We start from the raw sequence: 20259 nt of genomic DNA, 5'->3' as shown, positions 1-20259 counted from the left end.
GAAATTATTAATAATGAATTGAAATTTTATAGTTCTAATGAAAGTTAGTTCTTTATAAATAAATTTAAAAAAAAAAAATTATAACAAAATTTTAAACTTATATATCATTGTCTTTATTGTAAAAAATATTATAGTTATATAAATTTCATTTTATACACAAAAATAAAAAATAATAAAAAAAAAAGGAATCAAAATAAATAATCATTGTATTCTTTATAATTAAAATAAAAAATTATAGTATAATTGTTAAATTATTTTGTAGTTTATTTATTACCGTATTAATAATCTATATAATGAAACAAAAAATGAACATGCTCTTTTTTATTAAAATTTCCCCATTTATCCTTTCATTTTGGATTTACCATTTTAAGGATGATGCAGTATGATAATATCATTTAAGCTTATTTTTCTTTTTTATATGTTTGTGCTTTATTCTTAAAAATAGCTGTTTTTGTACTGATACAACTTATTCCCTCTAGCAAATGAATACATATTATGTTTTCTAGGATACGATTAACAAGATCTTGGATGAAAACTACATCATTGATAATAAATTTTGCACAAAATACTATCGATTATTAGCAAAGTGTAAAACAGAAAGGGATTCAAGTATTGCACAATTAAAAGATATACCAAGAAACGAAATTAATGAAAAAAATTATATATCTTATTCTGAAAAACACTCAAAAGCAAAGAATAAACCATCAAATGAAAGTTTATCAAGGGGCAAGGAAGGCTACAAACAAGATATTAAAAATAATTCTTGTATATTTGAAAGAAAAAAATGTTCCTTTTTTGAAAAAAAAATTTTCAAAGAAATTGATTTTATAGATTTTCTTAAAAATAACAGAACAATTAGTAATAATACTTACAAAAAAGTAATACGTAAAAAATACAGATTACGAATTGCTACACCTGTATTATTTTTCTTGTTGCTGTTAATATTAATGATAATAGATATATCATTAGGTTTATGATTTGAAAAGAGTTTGCTGATATCACTGGTTAAATGGAATAAATCAGTACTATCATCAGAATGGTTCACAAAAATTTATGAATTGGTGAAAGACGCAGATTGGTTGTGGAAGTCTCCATTATGGCCGACGATTGAAAATGTGACGGATGAAATGAAGAAAAATGGATTGTTAGGGCGTTTAATTGGTGTTCCATTATATTTCCTTCCTTTCCTTATATTAGGTGTTACACTTATAATAGCACTCATTTATTACCATAAGAAAGTTAAAAAATATGAAAATATTAAATTCAAAAAAAGGTAAAATGAATAACAAATTAATATAATTCCTTCTGAAAATAAGTCATTAATATTAACATTTGCAAAACCATTAGTGGTGTACTTTATAGAAATAAGCATAGATGATTATATTTTATAAATACACCACCATGTATGTGGCATTTTCGATAATCTATAAAGATGTATACTTTTAATTATTTTCTAAATTTGAAAATTTTTAATTTTTTCAATTAGTTCTATAATATTTCAGATAGCTTATATATTATGCGTTCATATACACATTTTTATATTTCATTTTACTTTCGTGAAACATAAACATATATGCTTTAAAATGAATATAAAATAGCAACATTCATCTGATTTTATTGAGATTTGTTAATTACTATTTGATAAAGAAATTAATGTTTTTCTATTTTTTGCATACTCTTGTATAAAATGACTATTTTATCAGCTTACTTAGAAAATATATTATTAGGTTTAAATTAGAAATTAATGTATTTATTTAGTATTTAAAGAAAAGGATTGAATATATTTTATTCCTTTGATATGTATATATTTTGTTTATTACAGAAAAAAAACTAATGTTTATTTTATATATTTTATAAGAAATATATCATAAAACAAAACTATTGTGAAAAAGTTTAAATGTACTTTTAGATTTTTTCCCACTATACATATTTAAGTTTATAAATATATAATAAAAAAGTATCCTTCTTGAACTTCAATTATTTATAATTGTTTAAGAATTTACTGGATTATACTGTTCACATTGAAATGATGAGTTAATAACATTCTCTATTTTATTATTCAACTTAATAATGGAATTAATCCAATTTAGAATAAATTGACTAAACATACATTATATTGAAAATTTATAAATAAGTGAGCTATATATTTTTTATATTAATAAAATATCAAATAAATGAACTAGATGTAATCATATTTTAACAGATATATATAATTCTCTTTTTTCTCATTTCCATTAAATTAATATTTTAAATATATCTGAATGTTTGTAAAAGGATAAATTATAATTAGTGGCAGCGAAAATAAATATATATTTTCCACAATTAAACATAAATGTTTATTGTTTTTATATATATTTCGTATTTTTTGTGTTCATAAATGTATCAAGTAAAGAATTAATATAAATTTAGGTTGTATAAAAAAATATATAGCTTTTATTAACGATTAGTATTTTCTTCAAATTAATATTGATAGTTAATTAAATATAATAAATTTAATAAAGTATAACTCATTCTTCATGGATTATTTATAAATACATTACATTTTTTTATTTGTTACGTAAGATTTAATAAAATATATTTAAAGAGTTACCCTATATTATTTTTATAAAAATATTTATTTAAATATGTACAGTGCAATGTATCCGCACTAATAGTTTTTGGACTAATTTTCATATCTTAAATTTTATATCTCTTAGATTCTAGTGCAAATTACAATGTAATATTAATGTATGTTTTATTCATCACATTTGTACACAATTTAAAAAGTGTTATATAATCAATGCAAATACCCATGCATATTATTTTCTTTGTAAAATTATACTTATAGTCTATGCAAAGTGATACTACCACAAGTGTACAATTCAGTACTTTAGGAGTTGATTCATTTCTAATAAGAATTTAACAAAAAGTATACATATATATTATTTTTTTAAATATTCAATATCATTATATTTTATTATAATATCTGCACTTATTAAAATAATATATATATATATTGAATAATTATACTGCGATAATTTTCTTTTTTTATATATTAATATTTCTTTAAAGTATATACACTAAATTAAAAAAAAAAACAATAAAAATAAATTAGATAAACATAACAATTTTTTATTTAAAAATATGAGGCAAATTAAATCCAATTAAAAATTATGCTAGGAAAATAAAAAATTAGTGCTTATTCTGTACTTAAAATATATATTTCCTAATATATTAGGTAGTTAGTTAAAAATTCAACTTTTTATATATATTATAAGCTATAACAGGTTGTACGTCCTAAAGGAGTAACTAAAGCATGTGTTATACTTAAGATGACTTAAAATGTTATCTTTTCATTTATTATTACTATTTTGTTAAAATAATTAATATTTTTTTAGAAATAATTAGTTCTTCTAAAATATATTGTTTATAAACATTGAATTATTAATATGATTACACTTTAAAAATTATTAATAATTGCTTCGATATGTTTAGCAATGTAATATATGTATACTCTATACATATTATAGTGTATATAAATTCAATAGCCATATAAGTAAGCACATATATATTTTTTTAATTCACTATGAAAAAGTTTAACGCAGAATTTTTTCATTAGTGCATTATATAGAATAATTAAATTATGTATTCTAAATATTTTTGAAAACATTGAAATTCGTTGTTTTCAATGAACTTTTTCTTATTCTAAATAAAATTATTATAAAAACTATATAATGCATTTTTAATGATAGTTTTCTTTATATTCTTTGTAAATAGCATTATACTTATATATATTTTATTAAATAATTATGATGCGTTAATAAGAAAATTTTTTAATTATATATAGCAGCCCTATTATTAGAGATATATTTAATAATTATTAATTTTTTCTTTATTGAATATATAAGAATATTAAGTATTTATTCCATAGAACAAAAAATTGAATCAAAAACATTTATTAAATTATCTGTGTTTATCCTTTTAATATGGTAATGCTATTTTAACAATGATGTAGTAAGATAATACTATTTAAGCATATTTGCATTATTCACATTTTTCGTGTTTTACTTTTATTAATACATATATAAGTTTAGACTATTCTTTTAAATAACAAATAATTACTTCTATATTGTAGAGAATGTTTAAGAAATATTTGGATTATAACTCTCGTTCTGATAAAAAATCAGATAGAAGAAATTGTCTATAACTATTAAAATATAAAAACGATGAGAATTCAATTATAGTGGGGTTACAAAAATATATATCATATAATAGAGTAAACCAAAAAAAGAATAAATATATTATTGAAAAGGGTATCAAAGGAAAAAAAAAAAAAACAGTCTTATAGAAGTTTGTTAAATATTGCTCAATACTATACAGAATTTTTGGATTATAGTAATGGAATGCTTGATTAAAAACCTTCCCATTTTAATAAAAAATGGATCACAAAAAAAGATTATAATGAATAATTTGGAAAAATATTAAGAATTCGTGATTTAGCTTTAAAAAAGTAAAATTTAGAAATTAGGAATTTGCGTTGTATTTATTTATTTTTTACTTGTTGAGAATACGATTAGCTATATTAAAAGGATTAGCGTCATTCGAAAATCGTCCATAACAATTAAGCCTTTTGTAAAAATTCTGGAAGTATATATATAAGATCTTCGAAAACATAGCAGCAAAAGATTATTATTATATAATATTTTTTTTTGCGTACTTATTACATTAGCTGCCATACTTATATTAGCTATTCTTAAGATCTTAAGAAATAATGAAAAATATAAAAAAAATTAAGTTCATAACTGTGCAATATTAACAATAAAAGTATGCATTTTTTTGTTGTTAATATTAAATAATATATTTAGTTATACATTTTTAATAAACATATCTATTATAGCTATAATTATATTATTAAATATATGTATACATTGAATCTTTGATGCATAATAAAAAATTATGTTCTTCATTTTTTTCGAATTTGAATATTTTAATATTTTCGAATTCATATATCAAATTATAGATTTAGGTCTTCTAAAATGAAGGTTTCTTCTTATCATTGTAGTATTTACATAGATGCTCATGTAAAATATATGTATCCTGGTTAAAATGAATATATGATAGCGCACATCACATAATTTTATAGAGCGGAGATAATTTATACTTGTATTAAGAAGTGCTTCTTTTTATTTTACGTGTTAGCCTATTCTAAAATTATTATTTTTTCATGATATTAAGAGAACTTTTTATTATGAATAACTTAACAATTAATGTGCCTTTTTTTTATATAATAATAGTTATCGAATGTATTTCATTGTATTGATATGTGCATATACATTTTTTCTTTTAAGGAAAAAAATTAATATTTATTTTATAAAATAAGCTTTGTGAGAAACATTATAGAAAAAATTGTTATTGCAAAAGGGCTAGTAATATATACTTAATTTATTATTATTTGTTTCTTGCATGGACTAAATATGTGATTCCATATATAATAAAATATTATATTTATAAATTATTCCTTATTTATAATTATTAATTAACTAAGAAACTATTAATGATCAAAATTATGTTAAATGTTAAAACTAATAATTATATTATGACTGTTCTTGATTGTAGTGATAATGCAATTTTATAAAAATTAATTAATTAAACATCAAATTGAAAAATTATAAATAAATATATTATTTGTTTTATTTATTTTGTATACCTTTAAATAATAAAATTATATAATTACTATTAATCTAATATTAATAAATAATATACGTTTCTCCTCTTACTTTTATCCAATCATAATAAATTTTTTAAAAAATATATGTCTTTGTAAAAATCAGTATTATCATTTGGAGTAATTGAAGCAAAAATGTATTTTCTATGTCCAATTCATCATGTTTAGGTATCTATTTATAATTTTAAGCTATTCTTTATGGTTTTTTATAAGGATATTAAGTAAATTATTATAAATGTTATTGTAAATATATATAAAAATACATATAGTTTATATTTACCTTACTATTGCTTTCATATATAGAATTCTCATTTTTTAAACAAAAACAAAAAAAAAGAAAATTTTTGTTTTTTTCCCTACATATAATTCTTACATTCAGTTTAAATATTGTAATTTAAGTATTATGAATCAAGATATTCCTATGAATTATTAAAAAATTATTACTGTAATGTTTATTTTTAGTGGCAATTGTACATCTGGAATTATTAACTTTTGGTATTCGTAATTTGTTTCAATAAAAAAGAGCATACAGTATTTATCATTTGATTGTTACTATTTCTCAATTTTTGATTAGATTATATTTTATAACCATTGCTTGAATGTCTTTTTTAATATATTTATAAGTAAAAAAGAAAATCAATTCTATTATTGGATTTATCAAAAAATAAAATATTTAACCTATATTATGCTAATATGAGCATATTATACACAATAATTACCATTTTTTTCTTTATCATGTCAATAAATTTTACGAAATATATATTTTTTAATTCAAAAATATAGAAAAATGAAACTTGAAAAATATAAAAAAATTTCACATAGTATTAAGGTGTGAACCATTTTAAGTGTATATTTCAACTTTCATATGTTAATAAAAGAAAATAAAAAATTATAATATATGTATATTTAAAATATATTTTGTTTTATGTATATTGTAGCATGCTATATATTCCTATTTAACAAAATATTATAGAACATTAAAGAATGAAAGTATTATAATTATTATAATAAGAAATATTAATGAAAATATATCTTTCTTCATAATCATTATTATTATTTTAATTAATAATTTATTAATAATAATAGCTTTTCCAAAATACATTGCTTATAAAATTTGAATTGTTAATAGGAAAAAAAAAAGTAAAATTAGTAACTATTCTCTTAATATAGAGAATAATGTATTATCTCTATTCTCTATATTTCATAAAATCTCAATATTTCGAACTTATAGGAAATAATATATTTATTATTTTATTTTTAAAATTATCAATAAAAAAAAAATTAAATAATTACTATAATATAATAAAAAATTAATTTATATATTTATAATATTTAATAATGAATTAAAATTTTATTATTCCAAGGAAATTTATCTTATTATAAATAAAATTAACAAAAAAAATTTATGATATATTGCTATTGTTATTATTCCTTATCTTTCTATTAAAAAATATAAAGATATATATATTTTAAGTTTTTACTAAAAAATAAAAAATAATAAAAAAAATGATATTAAATAAATAATCATTATATTTTTTGTTATTAAAAAAATATTATATTATTGCTAATCTATGCCTTAAAATATTAGTAATCTATATAATGAAACAAAAAATTATATCACTTTTAAAAATTAAAATTACTGCGTTCATCTTTTTAACTTGGATATTCAGTTTTAACAATGATATAGTACGTTAATATTACTAAAGTGTATTTGAACTATTCATACGTTTTGTGCATTATTTTTATTAATACTACATTTTATCTTCAGAATAATGTGTTTTTTAAATAATGAATATTTAATTGCTTTTTTTAGAGTAAGATTAACAAAATTCTGGATGAGATATACATCAATAATAGAAAATTAGTTACAAGATCTTATCGATTACTAGAAAAATGTAAACAAAATAAAGTTTCGAATGCTACATGGTTAAAACAAAAGATACCTTATAATGGAGTTATCAAGGAGAATGCCATATATAATAATGTAGAGGGGGGAATAGGAAAAAGGGAGCAATCAAATAGAAGTTCATTAAATAATGTTGTAGGCCACAAACAAGATATTAAAAATAATTCTTGTATATTTGAAAAAAAAAAATGTTCCTATTTCGAAAAAAAAATATTCAAAGAAATTGATTTTATAGATTTTCTTAAAAATAACAGAACAATTAGTAATAATACTTACAAAAAAGTAATACGTAAAAAATACGGATTACGAATTGCTACACCTGTATTATTTTTCTTGTTGCTGTTAATATTAATGGTAATAGATATATCATTAGGTTTATCATTTGAAAAGAGTTTGCTGATATCATTGGTTAATTGGAATCAATCAGTACTATCATCAGATTGGTTCAAACAAATTTATGGCTGGGTGAAAGACGCAGATTGGTTGTGGAAATCTCCATTATGGCCAACGATTGAAAATTTGAAGGATGTAGACAAGCAAAATGGATTGTTAGGGCGTTTAATTGGTGTTCCATTATATTTCCTTCCTTTCCTTATATTAGGTGTTACACTTATAATAGCGCTCATTTATTACCATAAGAAAGTTAAAAAATATGAAAAAATTAAATTCAAGAAAAGGTAAAATTAATAACAACAAAATATAATTCTTTCTGTAAAAATTTAATACGAAATAATATTTGTACTATCATTAATTAGATATGTTATACATATACTAATATTTCATTATATTTTATAAATGTACAAACATGTATATGGACTTTTTGATAAAAAATTGTAAATATGTCTTCTTTTAGTTATTTTTTTAATGTGAAATTTTTAAAGTTTTTCAGTATATATTATAAATTGTAATTTCATCTTGACTAAATTCTATTTCTTCATTTTTAGATTTTTGCATTTCAATAGATTTCCATGAAAAACATATATTTCTTCGTTTATTTGAATATATAGCATCACAATTAATATAATTTTATAGAAGGGTGATAGTTTACATTTATAGATAAAAGTGTTTCTTTAAATATTACATGTTGTTCTAACCTAAAAGTATTATTTATTCAGGCTATTAATTAACTTACTATTATTTAATGAAGAATAAATCTGTATTCCTTTGCTCTTAATGATAATAAGTTATCATATTTGGTTAAATTTATGTATATATTCTTATTACATAAAAAAAACGAAATATTTATTCTATAATATATATTTTATGTAAAATATATTATAAATATTGTAAAAACTATTTTAATGTATATTTAATTTTTCTTGAATTGTAAAAATGTGAAATTGTAAATAAACAATAAAATAATATACTTTTTAATTACGTATTATATGTAATTTCTAACTTATGGATTTAAGTAACTTCAATTAATGGAAGAATTAATACCAATTATTATACTATTTTTACTCCTAATTGTAGTGATAATACGATTTTGTAAAAGATAATAAATATATACATTCTACGTGTTTTTTATGTATTGTGCAATTAATTTATTAAATTAATGAATTAAATTTAATTACACTTTAATAGATATTATATATACTAATATTTTTTTTCTCTTTCTCTCGTAATTATAAATCTCCAAAAATATGTTATTAACCGAAAAAATCTAAATTATCATTAAAAATAATTAAAATAAATATGTATTTTCTACAATATTTCCATAAGTTGCATGTATGAATTTATATATATTTTTCTGTCTTTTATGGTTCTCTATATATATATTAGGTAAAGATCTAATGTTGTTTTCTGAATATATAAAACACATATAGTTTATATCGAAATATAATAAATCATCTACATTTATAATATTCATTTTTCAAATAAAATAAAAGTTAAAAAAAGACGAATTCTTTTTTTACATATAATTTATAAATACTAGTTTTGTGTTTTTGAATAGAATTTAAGAGTCCTGTTCAGATTCTTGCTAAGAAATATGTTACATTTGTTTGGTTATTTTTTGTTTTACAACGACTTTTACATGTATTATTATAAATTGGGGATATTTGTGATATCTTATGAAAATAATAAAGTATATTCTATTGCTATTTTATTATTTCCATTGCATAATAATTTATTTAGTTTTATTAGGTTAAAATAACATAAATGTCTCCAATAAAATAAATTTCCAGCAAAAATGAATACGAATTCTTGTTCTTTATATATAAAAACGTATACAATATTAATTAGGTGTTATTATATCTGTATATTTTACATAACATTTACTCTATTTTTTTGCTTTTTTACTAAATGTATATTAAATATATATATTTAATTAAAAAAAAAAAAAAAAAAAAAATTAAATATACGGATTTACAAATTTATTAGTTACAAAAAATGGTATATATAATATTTAATTAAATATTATAACGGTTAAACGCTAAAATATAAAAACAAAATGACTAGACTTTAATTAACTTTAAAAAAATATATTTTTTTTTATAAATTACGTATCATATTATTAATACAACATTTTAAATACGTTACATACTGTATAAGAATGCATATATTTCCTCAGTCACTAATGCAATTAGAACTAATAACGTAGCACAGTATGTTATATATAATTATACTATCTTCATTTATTATTGATATTATTATTTTATTATAATAATTAATATTTCATTAACATTAACTAGATTTACAAAATATATTTTTTGTAAAATAACAAAAAATTAATAAAAAAAATATAGTTATAATTAGCTATTATTATCTTAACATACACAACAATGTATTATATATGTTGTATATATTCTATATATTCCCCATTTTACATAAACTTAATATTTATAAATATTAAGTAATCATAATTTCTTTTCTTTTAAATGTATCAATAAAAAAAATTATTTAATTACCTAGTAAAATAAATTGCTAAATAACATATTTTAAATATTTTACGAACGAATTCAAATTATGTAATTATAATGTAAAATCCTTTTTTTAACAATAAAATTAATATAAAAATTTTAAAATATATTTTAAAATTTACTTTTCATTTTTGCTGTGAGATATATTGAAGTTTTATATATTTTGCTAAGATATTACTAAAAATAAAAAACTAACTTAACAGATATAGCATGATTTATCATTGAGAGAATATTGCATTTCTGTTAATTATTTGCATACTGGATATATTGCAGTATTAAATATATATATTATGGAACAAAAGGTTAAGTTTCTCTTTTACATAAAAATTTATACATTTATCCTTTTATTATGGATATGCCATTTTAACAATGATATGGTATGGAAAAATTATTTAAGAATATTTACATTATTCATATTTATTATATTTTATTTATATTAATGGTATATTTTAGCATGAAGTTATTTTAAATTTTAAATAACAAATATTGATTTTTTTTTTTTTAGAGTACATTTAACAAATCCTCGGAAGAAAACTACATCCATTGTAAGAAATTAGATACAATATCGTATAGATTACTAGCAAAATATAAACAGGATAATGTTTCATATGTATCAGAATTAAAACAAAAAACACCATATAACAGAGTTAACGAGGAATGTGATATAACTAATAATGAAAAGGGAAACACAGGAAAAAACAAACAATCAAATGAATGTTCTTCAAAGAATCCTAGAGGACAAAAACAAGATAAGAAGAATAAAAATTGTACATATACAACAAAAAAATATTCCAATAATGAAAAAAAAGTATTCAAGGAACTAGATTACATAAATTTTCTTAAAAATAACAGGACAATTAGTAATAAGCTTTACAAAAAAGTCATAGGTAAAAAATACGGATTACGAATTGCTACACTAGTATTATTATTCTTTTTGTTCTTAATATTATTCATAGTAGATTATTCACTAGGTATTTCAATTAAAAAGTGTTTACTTATATCACTAGTTAATTCGGTCCCTACTGACGTTTTTAAGTCCAATTGGTTTACAAAAATTTTTGAGATGGTAAAGGAAAAAGAATGGTTTTGGAAAATTCCATTTTCGGAGGCCGGAGATATATTAGATGAAACTATGAAGCAAAAGAGTTTATTAGGGAGTTTATTTGGTATTCCTATATATTGCCTACCTTTTCTTATATTAGGCGTCATAGTTATTTTTGTCTTTTTTTATTACCATAAAATAGTTAAAAAATACAAAAAAATTAATTATAGGAAAAGATAAAATGAATAGTAGGAAATATAATTTATTCTGTAAATTATTCATTAATGTGAAGCAATATTTGTTAAATAACTAGTGATATACTTTATAGACATATTCACATTGCTTATATCTCATAAATGTCCCAACATATATATGGTCTCTTTGATAAAAAGAAGTAAATATGGATATTTTTAGTTATTTTGTTAGTGTGAAATTTTTAATTCTATCAATTTTTTACTATTTGTGTGTCCATGATTTAAGAATTATGGTTTCATATATATATTTTTGTATTTGAATACATTTTCATGAACAATATATGCATATGCTTTAAAATGAATATATATTACCACTATTTATCTAATATTATTGGATTGTGATAATTTAAACATGATATAAAAATCGTTTCTCTTCGTTTTTTACATTGTTCTTAGTCTCAAATTATTATTTTTTCATTATATTTTGAAAACATAATATTTGTTTTAAATTAGCAATAATTATGTCTTGTATTACATTTAATGATAGAAATCGGATGTATTTCCTTTTATTTATTTGCACATACATGTATATTATTTAAGGGAAAAAACTCAATTTTTATTCTATTAAATAATTTTATGAAAAATATTGTAGAAAAAATATTTATTGTAAAAAGTTTTTTAATATGCATTTAATTTTGTTATTTTAATTTGATTTTTTTGTATATCCTAAATTTGTAAATTCATAAATATATAATAAATAATATCTTTATGTAATGTTGCTTATTTATATTTATTTAATAACTTAGGTACTCTAAACCATTACAATTATGTGAAATGTAAAAACCAAGTATTACATTATTATTGCTTATAATTCTAGCAATAATTCAATTTTACAAAAATTAGTTAAATATTTATTTTATTGGGAATTCATACATAAATATATTATATGCTATTTATATGTTTTGTGCCATTAAATGATTTAATGCTTTAATTAAATGTATTCATATATTAATTTATAATATGTATGAATCCTTTTTTTCACGCTCCCAAAATTGTAAATTTCTTAAATATGTTATTTGTCGGTAGAACCACAAATTATCATTAAAAATAATTAAAATAGATCTATATTTTCTACAAAATATTCATCACTTTTTCGTAATTATTTACATATTTATGTCTACTATTTATGGACGTATATAAATATATTATCTAAAAATTTAATATTAATATAAGCATATACAAAAAAACCTATAGTTTATATTTACCGTTAGTAATTCTTTTATAGCTATAACTTTCATTTTTCAAACAAAATAAATGTAAAAAAATAAAATAAAATAATTTAATAGATTGTTAAATATACATTAATAAAATGTATCTAACCAAAGAAAATACTATCTTGTATTTATAAATCACCTATAAAAAAATAATACATTTTTTTTAATTTTATTTTATTAACAAAATGAACTCTATAGATGTAAATGAGTTAGAAATTATCAATATAGATTATCTAAATGTTTATGCACCATTAAAGAAGTATTTGTTCCTTGGTACATTTATAAACAAAAATAAATACATACATATTTTTATATGATTTTATAAAATATACATATTTTTTAACTACTCAAAATTAAAATTAAAATTTTCGCAGATATGTATATCATATTTTTAGAAATTTACATTTAAAAAGTATAAATTTTTTTTTTGAATTTATTATTTATTAATGTGCGATCAAATTTAATTCATTAAATTAGTTCTTAAATGAGGTATAAAATAAAAACAACATATAATATGTGCATTTATTAATTTTCAATTTGACATATATAAAATTATTTTACAAAAAATTTAAGTAAAGTTGCAATTATGAACTATGATAAATTGTTTAATTCTTATGTTGTAAATATTCATAGTTCCTACAACAGCAAACAATTATAAATAATCCATATATATATATATAAAGAATATTATTTTTCTATATATATATAGCTTCACATTTATATCATGTAAAAAAAAACTATATACTCATTAAATAAAATTCTACAAAAAATATATTTTATTACATGTTCGTTATAAGACCTATTTTATAGAATAAATATTAAATTTTATTTAAGTAAAAAATAAAATATGCTTATATATATATCAATACAGAGAAATATACTCTATTTCAATGCAAGCAGAAAAAGACAAAATTATTGTTAATTTGAAACTAATAATACATTTTTTTAATTATTTTAACAAATGATTATTTTTCAATAGAAAAGGTGAAAAAGTGAAAAGTACTCTTTTATATATATTTGATATAAATTATCACACGAATTCAACAAAATTATATGAATTATCCTATTATATATTAATTATAAATTACACATATATATTTTTGCTAAAAATTTATTTAGAGATACAAATATATGCTTTAAGCTATAACATATAAAGTTAAAATGATACTTTATAATACAAATTGAAAAATATTAAAACTTTGAAATTTACAAAAAAACTAAGAATATAATATTCTACAGTTGTACACAAAAATTATTTGGATTATGAATGTGCATTCATAAAGTTTAAGAAGTTTAGGAAGCATTTATTAAGTATATCATTAATGATACTACGATTATTTCATTATACTAATGACTTCTCTAGATAAAAAATCATATTCCTTACTGTATATTTTACTTTTTCCTGTACTTAATATTTTCAAATTTTTTTACTTTTGTATGATAATAAAATATCGCTACTATAATGGTGACACCTAATATGAGGAGAGGTAGGAAATAAATTAGAAAACTAAAAAAACTAGTAATAATACTAGACTTGTAGCTTATCACTTCCCCCATCGTCACTTGTATTTTTTTTACGCCCATCCAGCTAAAAGGGGAAGCAAACAACCATTTATTAAAAGGATTCATCCATTCAGTTAATGAGAACATCTTCAGTACAACAAACAAATTCCCTATAAGACCATAACCACAAAACAAATCAAATATTAGTGATATTGATAAAAACAAGAACAATAATAAAGGTAAAGCAATTCGCAAGCCACATTTTTTACGTATAATCTTTTTGTAAAGCTTATCACTAATATTTTTGTTGTTTTTAAGAAAATCGAAATAATCAAGTTCCTTAAATATTTTTTTTTCAAGACGAGAATATTTTTTTGTTTCAAACATGCACGATTTATTTTTAATTGCTTGATTTTGTCTTCTCGTGCTTTTTGATGAACTTCCATTTGATTGTTTGTTCTTTACTTTTAGCGTCTTTTCATAATTAGATATATTATATTTTTCATTCTCTCCATAATTTGGTATCTTCTGTTTTAACCCTGCAACATATGAATCCTTAATCTGTTCACATTTTGCTAATAAACGACATATTTTTGTATCTACATTTATATCAAGATTGTAATACTTATCCATAGATTTGTTAAAATTAATCTAAAAATAAGAAGTGGATATATGTCATTTTAAAGAAAATAAAATGTGATGATAAAAAAACAGTACTACTAAAATTAAATCTAGTAATTTTTGAATAAAATAAATTTCCTCTAATAAAATTATACTACCATATAATTGTAAATATGATATATCCCTTTTAAAAGTATAAACGTATAAATTTTAATTATAAATAGAATCTTCATTTTTTGTTCTACTGGTTAGGTTTTTAATATTATAATAAATTCAGAAATGAAAAAGTAATAATTATATAACATTCTTTTAGTAATAAAGGATACTATGTTTATTTATTTAGTTTTTTTATAATTTTTTGTTTTTTCAAAAAAACCAAATAAAATATATATAACTATAATATCTCTTATATCAGAAATGATGTAACTTAAAAAAATATAATACATCAAATCTTTCCTTTAAAATTATTTAAAAAAAAAATAACTTTCATTAAAATAATGTAAATTCAATTATTAATAAACATTAAAAATATATAAAATAATTATATGATACACTTATATAATAAAATAATTTTTTAATTCATAATTTTCAAAAAAAAAAAAAAAAAGATACATAATTTCCTAATATTTCGAAATATTGAATTCATATAGAATATAGAGAATGTATATAATATATGCTACCATGTATTAAGAGTGTAGTTATGAATGTCAATAGTTTTTTCTTATTAATAGATCTAATATATACACAATGTATTTTATAAACATTTGTTCTTATAGCTTAATGCTACTAATTATGAAAATGAAACAAGAGTTAATATCTATAAAATAAATATGTCCACTGAGCAAATTATAAGATATTCAATAATGAATAAATTAACACAAATTTGTGAATAAAATAAATATATTGTTGTAAATATTATTTTTATGATATTACATAATTTATGAAAATTTCTATATTTGAAAAAATCCGATCAACATTAGCATTCTATTTCTGCATCATAAATTTATAGTATTATTTATTGTTCATGCATTGGAATGCATTATAAAATTTATAAATACTACATTTATTAATTCATAAAATAATTCTTTCCTCATATCTCAAGCACATAATTGTATTAATGTTTACATTTATTAATATAAAAACAGATAAGCTTTAAAATTAAAATTAAGATACACTAATAACCATTGCATGTATTATGAAAAATTTCAAGAATATCTCTATCCATATATATTTACATCTAAAAATTATATATAGAATATTTACGTAGATAAATACATTAGTTTAATTATAAGTTTCATGAAAATGATTTACTAGTTACTTATTAAGATGAAAAATCTTGAACTATTTTATATTTAATTCTTTATTATTTTATAAATATTTACTATGAATAACATATTTAAAAAAAACAAAAATTCGAAATTAACTTAAATTAAAAAGATTATATAAAAAATACACTTAGCAAAAATAATATTATCTATCCTGATATTACTATTTTTTGTGTTTACAATATAATGAGATTAATAATTTAAAATTATCAGATGCACAAAACTTTGTTGTAATAATGTATGAAAAACTGCATAAAATTTACAACAAAAAAAATAAATAAAAATAAGAAAGGGAAAAAAATTACTACGCCTAAGATACAACATTTTAATTACAAAAGTAATAAAATAGGAATTATCATAATGTAATTAATGCACTGCTTCATAGATATGCATATATGTAACTTAATATTACATTTAGGAAAATTATTACTTAGTGCACTTTTCAAGTTTCATTATTTGACACTCTCGTATTTTGGATAATTCACTAAGTTAATTTATATAAAAATAATCCTTAAAAAATTTTAATAATTAATATAAAACCTTATATAATAATACATTATAAAATATATAATAAATTAATGTACATTCAAAGTAATAAAACCTTCCTCAAGAATTAAGTGTTCTTTACCTTAAAATATTTAGGAATATTCAATTTACTTAAACTTTTTTTTTTCTTTATATAAACATATATCATTTATCATTCTACATATTATTGGTCTATTGAAAATTCATTATCAATTTCCTTCAAATGATATTACTAATATTTAATAATTTATTTTTACGTTAAGTTTTTTTATAATTTGGTGCACAAAATTATCATAAATGATATTTTTCATCATCAAATAATTTGTGAGTAATCGTGAATTACGCTTCTACTACGCAGTTATCTATACATATATCTTAATTTATATTATTAATTTTTTTTTTATAACGCTCATTTTCATTATTTAAAATCTTAACATTTTTTCATTTTACTATTTTATTTTTCACTTCATCTTTTAAGTATAAAGTCAAACCCATTATATTGCTCTTCTGGCAACCATGATAATGAAACTACCTTTAAATGTAAATTACCATTTAAAAAAATTTATGAAAATTTTTCCTAAGGTTCTTTTTTTTTCTAGAAGCATATTTCATTTACTATTCTAAAAATTTAACTTTTATTTATTTATCCTTTGTTTCAATATAAACCCATTTTTCCTTACTATTTGAATATTCAATAATTCTTTAATATTTCTTCCAGTACATGCCTATTAGCGTCTATTTATGCTACAAATGTTCATTTATATATTTTTGTTCTTTTAATTTACATCATACTTATGTTTTAACATATTTTTTGTTCTATTCATGGCTTATATTATATTTGGCATCTTATAATTTCTTGTAATTAAAGTCTAATAGTTCTTCCATCAGGCACTAACACATCTTTAGTTTTAATGATGTCGTACATATATCTGTGCATTATTTCTTTTACTGAAATATTACTTATTTGAATATATTAAAATATTATCACATTATACGGGGTAGTTTCATATATATCAGTATGTCAAATTTTTTTCTCTTTGTTAATTTATTCTAAACATTGCTACATACATGCATATTCTTTATATTTCTTTTTTTTTTTTATTTATTTTGTCTTTATTTAACGCACCTACTTTCAAAATAAATCCTTATTAAATATGCAACGAATTTTTTGTCCAAATGCTTTTCTTGTACTAATAACTAAATCGTATTATATTCTTTCATTTTTATCTTTAATTTACAAATTATATTTAATATTTACTTCATAATTATGCAATAAGCGCATAATATAAAATATAGAATGCACTTAATAAAAAGAAAAAAACGAATAACAAAATAATAAAATAATCATAATAAAGAAATACAATACATAAAAATAAATTTTTAAATTTAATTTTACATCGGATCATAGAACTGTTTAAAATATTTCATTGTTGTGCATTATTAATAAATATTTCAAATAAAATTTTTATTTTTATGAAAAATATTATTTTTTGAGAATCATTTAAATGGTATATTGTTATTTTAATATAAATATTCAAAATAACCCATGTTCTACGTGAATTCTTATCATATACAACATTTAACAAAATAGCTAAATTTATATTTAATTAATATATCCTTTTTCAATAAATAAACAAGGTATAAACTACTAATTCAAGGTGTTTACTAGTTAACTATACTACATAAGAATAATATTTTTAATTTTTCTCAATAGAAATAAATAATATACTATTTTTTTTTTTGTTGTTGTTTTGTTTAATTTCTATTTTTATTATTTTCACTAATGTTATTTATATAACACTACTTTTCTTTTAAGCTACAAGAAAAAATGGAAATAATTTTATGAAATTATAAACTGTTTATCAAATCTTCGTTTCGAATAACAAAAAGGCCAAACTATCAAAATATAATTATCTTTTAACAATTATTCCATAATGTTGTATTCGTTTATAACAAAAATTATAACATTAGTATATTTAAAATATATGCTGCATAATTATAAGAAATATTTGGTACTATTCCTTCTACATACAATTTTCATAAAAAAAATAAAAAAAATACATTTGTTAAATTACTCATTATATGATCTATACACCATGAGCCTTAAAATTTGTAAAATTAAAAAAGATTTTTAATAAACGTTTCTGACCTACTTCATATATAAAATTAATACTATTTCTACTTCTATATTTTTAGTAAAACATCTGATAATTTATTGTTAGCATTTTAATTAATAATATACAAAAGTGCAATAGTTAATAATATATTTGAAAAAAATTGTAAAATCTTTTTTACTTTTCTAATAAATTTAATAATATACAATATTACAACACAGGGTAAGAATTTCAATTGCCTTATGTTTATTAATTTAATTTTAATTTTTTTTTTTATTATAAAAAATAATCTCTACTTCTTTATAACATAATAGGAAAACATAAAAATTCCTTATTCCATTATGTCGATTTTATTTAATTTAATTATTTATTTACATTTTCTCTTATTGCATTAACAAGGAAAATGATAATATATAGCTCATATATATTATATTTCTTAGTTTTAATATTATTCCTTATTATAACACTCGAATTTATGAATTTTTAAGTATATACATATAAAAGTTAAACTTAATAAAAAATGAGTAACTACACCTTTTTAAATTATTGATAAAAATATAACATCAATTATTAGTAAACATAACATAAAAATACGCAAACATAAATTAAATAGATGGTCGTTTTATTCACTATATTTTTAATTTTTTTTTACTTTGAAGCTTTATTATTATTATTTTGATCAGATATTTTTATGAGTATAAGTTAGTTATATTATTCTGTTCTATTATATTTTCTTGTTTTTGTTTCTATCATGGGAAAAACGTTAACAACCATATAAGGATTTGCAAAAATTTATTTTTAAATGTTTTCTTTACTTTATTGTTAGCTACATATTTTAAAATACTACTTTTCTATAAAATAATATATGTATAATAAAAAAGAACTTTATTTTTTTTAAATTTTATCCAACATTATAGTCATATTAACATAAATTATTTTTTATTTTTCCTAGTTATATTCAATTACACAGGTTTGAGTGATGTATATATATTAAATACAAATATATAGCATACTTGAAACAATTTTATGTATAAATTTGCTTGCTACATTTAAAATTATTCATTAATATTACTTTTTTAATGCTTACTAGATTTTATTCAATTTAATTTATTTTAATTAGTAAAGTTCTT

The 20259-nt window shown here is 19.0% G+C and overlaps 4 protein-coding genes across 4 annotated transcripts; 3 read left to right on the top strand and 1 right to left on the bottom strand.

The window, feature by feature from the left end:
• Positions 1–293: 293 nt before the first annotated feature.
• MKS88_000621 (uncharacterized protein) lies at positions 294–1277 on the top strand (the record flags this gene model as incomplete). Its single annotated transcript, XM_067217404.1, has 3 exons — positions 294–380; positions 507–878; positions 987–1277. 3 exons carry the CDS (start codon positions 294–296, stop codon positions 1275–1277), a joined length of 750 nt encoding a protein of 249 aa, XP_067075407.1.
• Positions 1278–7303: 6026 nt separating this feature from the next.
• On the top strand, positions 7304–8291 carry MKS88_000620 (uncharacterized protein; the record flags this gene model as incomplete). Its single annotated transcript, XM_067217393.1, has 2 exons — positions 7304–7390; positions 7518–8291. The coding sequence occupies 2 exons, from the start codon at positions 7304–7306 to the stop codon at positions 8289–8291; spliced, it is 861 nt and encodes a 286-aa protein (XP_067075406.1).
• A 2530-nt stretch (positions 8292–10821) lies between these two features.
• MKS88_000619 (uncharacterized protein) lies at positions 10822–11813 on the top strand (the record flags this gene model as incomplete). The annotated part of the gene is made up of 2 exons (XM_067217382.1): positions 10822–10908; positions 11037–11813. The coding sequence occupies 2 exons, from the start codon at positions 10822–10824 to the stop codon at positions 11811–11813; spliced, it is 864 nt and encodes a 287-aa protein (XP_067075405.1).
• A 2620-nt stretch (positions 11814–14433) lies between these two features.
• Positions 14434–15398, bottom strand: MKS88_000618 (uncharacterized protein; the record flags this gene model as incomplete). Its single annotated transcript, XM_067217371.1, has 2 exons — positions 14434–15195; positions 15321–15398. 2 exons carry the CDS (start codon positions 15396–15398, stop codon positions 14434–14436), a joined length of 840 nt encoding a protein of 279 aa, XP_067075404.1.
• Between the last annotated feature and the right edge of the window lie 4861 nt (positions 15399–20259).

This window comes from Plasmodium brasilianum, chromosome 2, assembly GCF_023973825.1.
Source record: "Plasmodium brasilianum strain Bolivian I chromosome 2, whole genome shotgun sequence".
Classification (NCBI taxonomy): Eukaryota; Apicomplexa; class Aconoidasida; order Haemosporida; family Plasmodiidae; genus Plasmodium; species Plasmodium brasilianum.
Note: the sequence above shows the minus strand (reverse complement) of the source record. Positions and strands in the feature narration are given on the sequence as shown.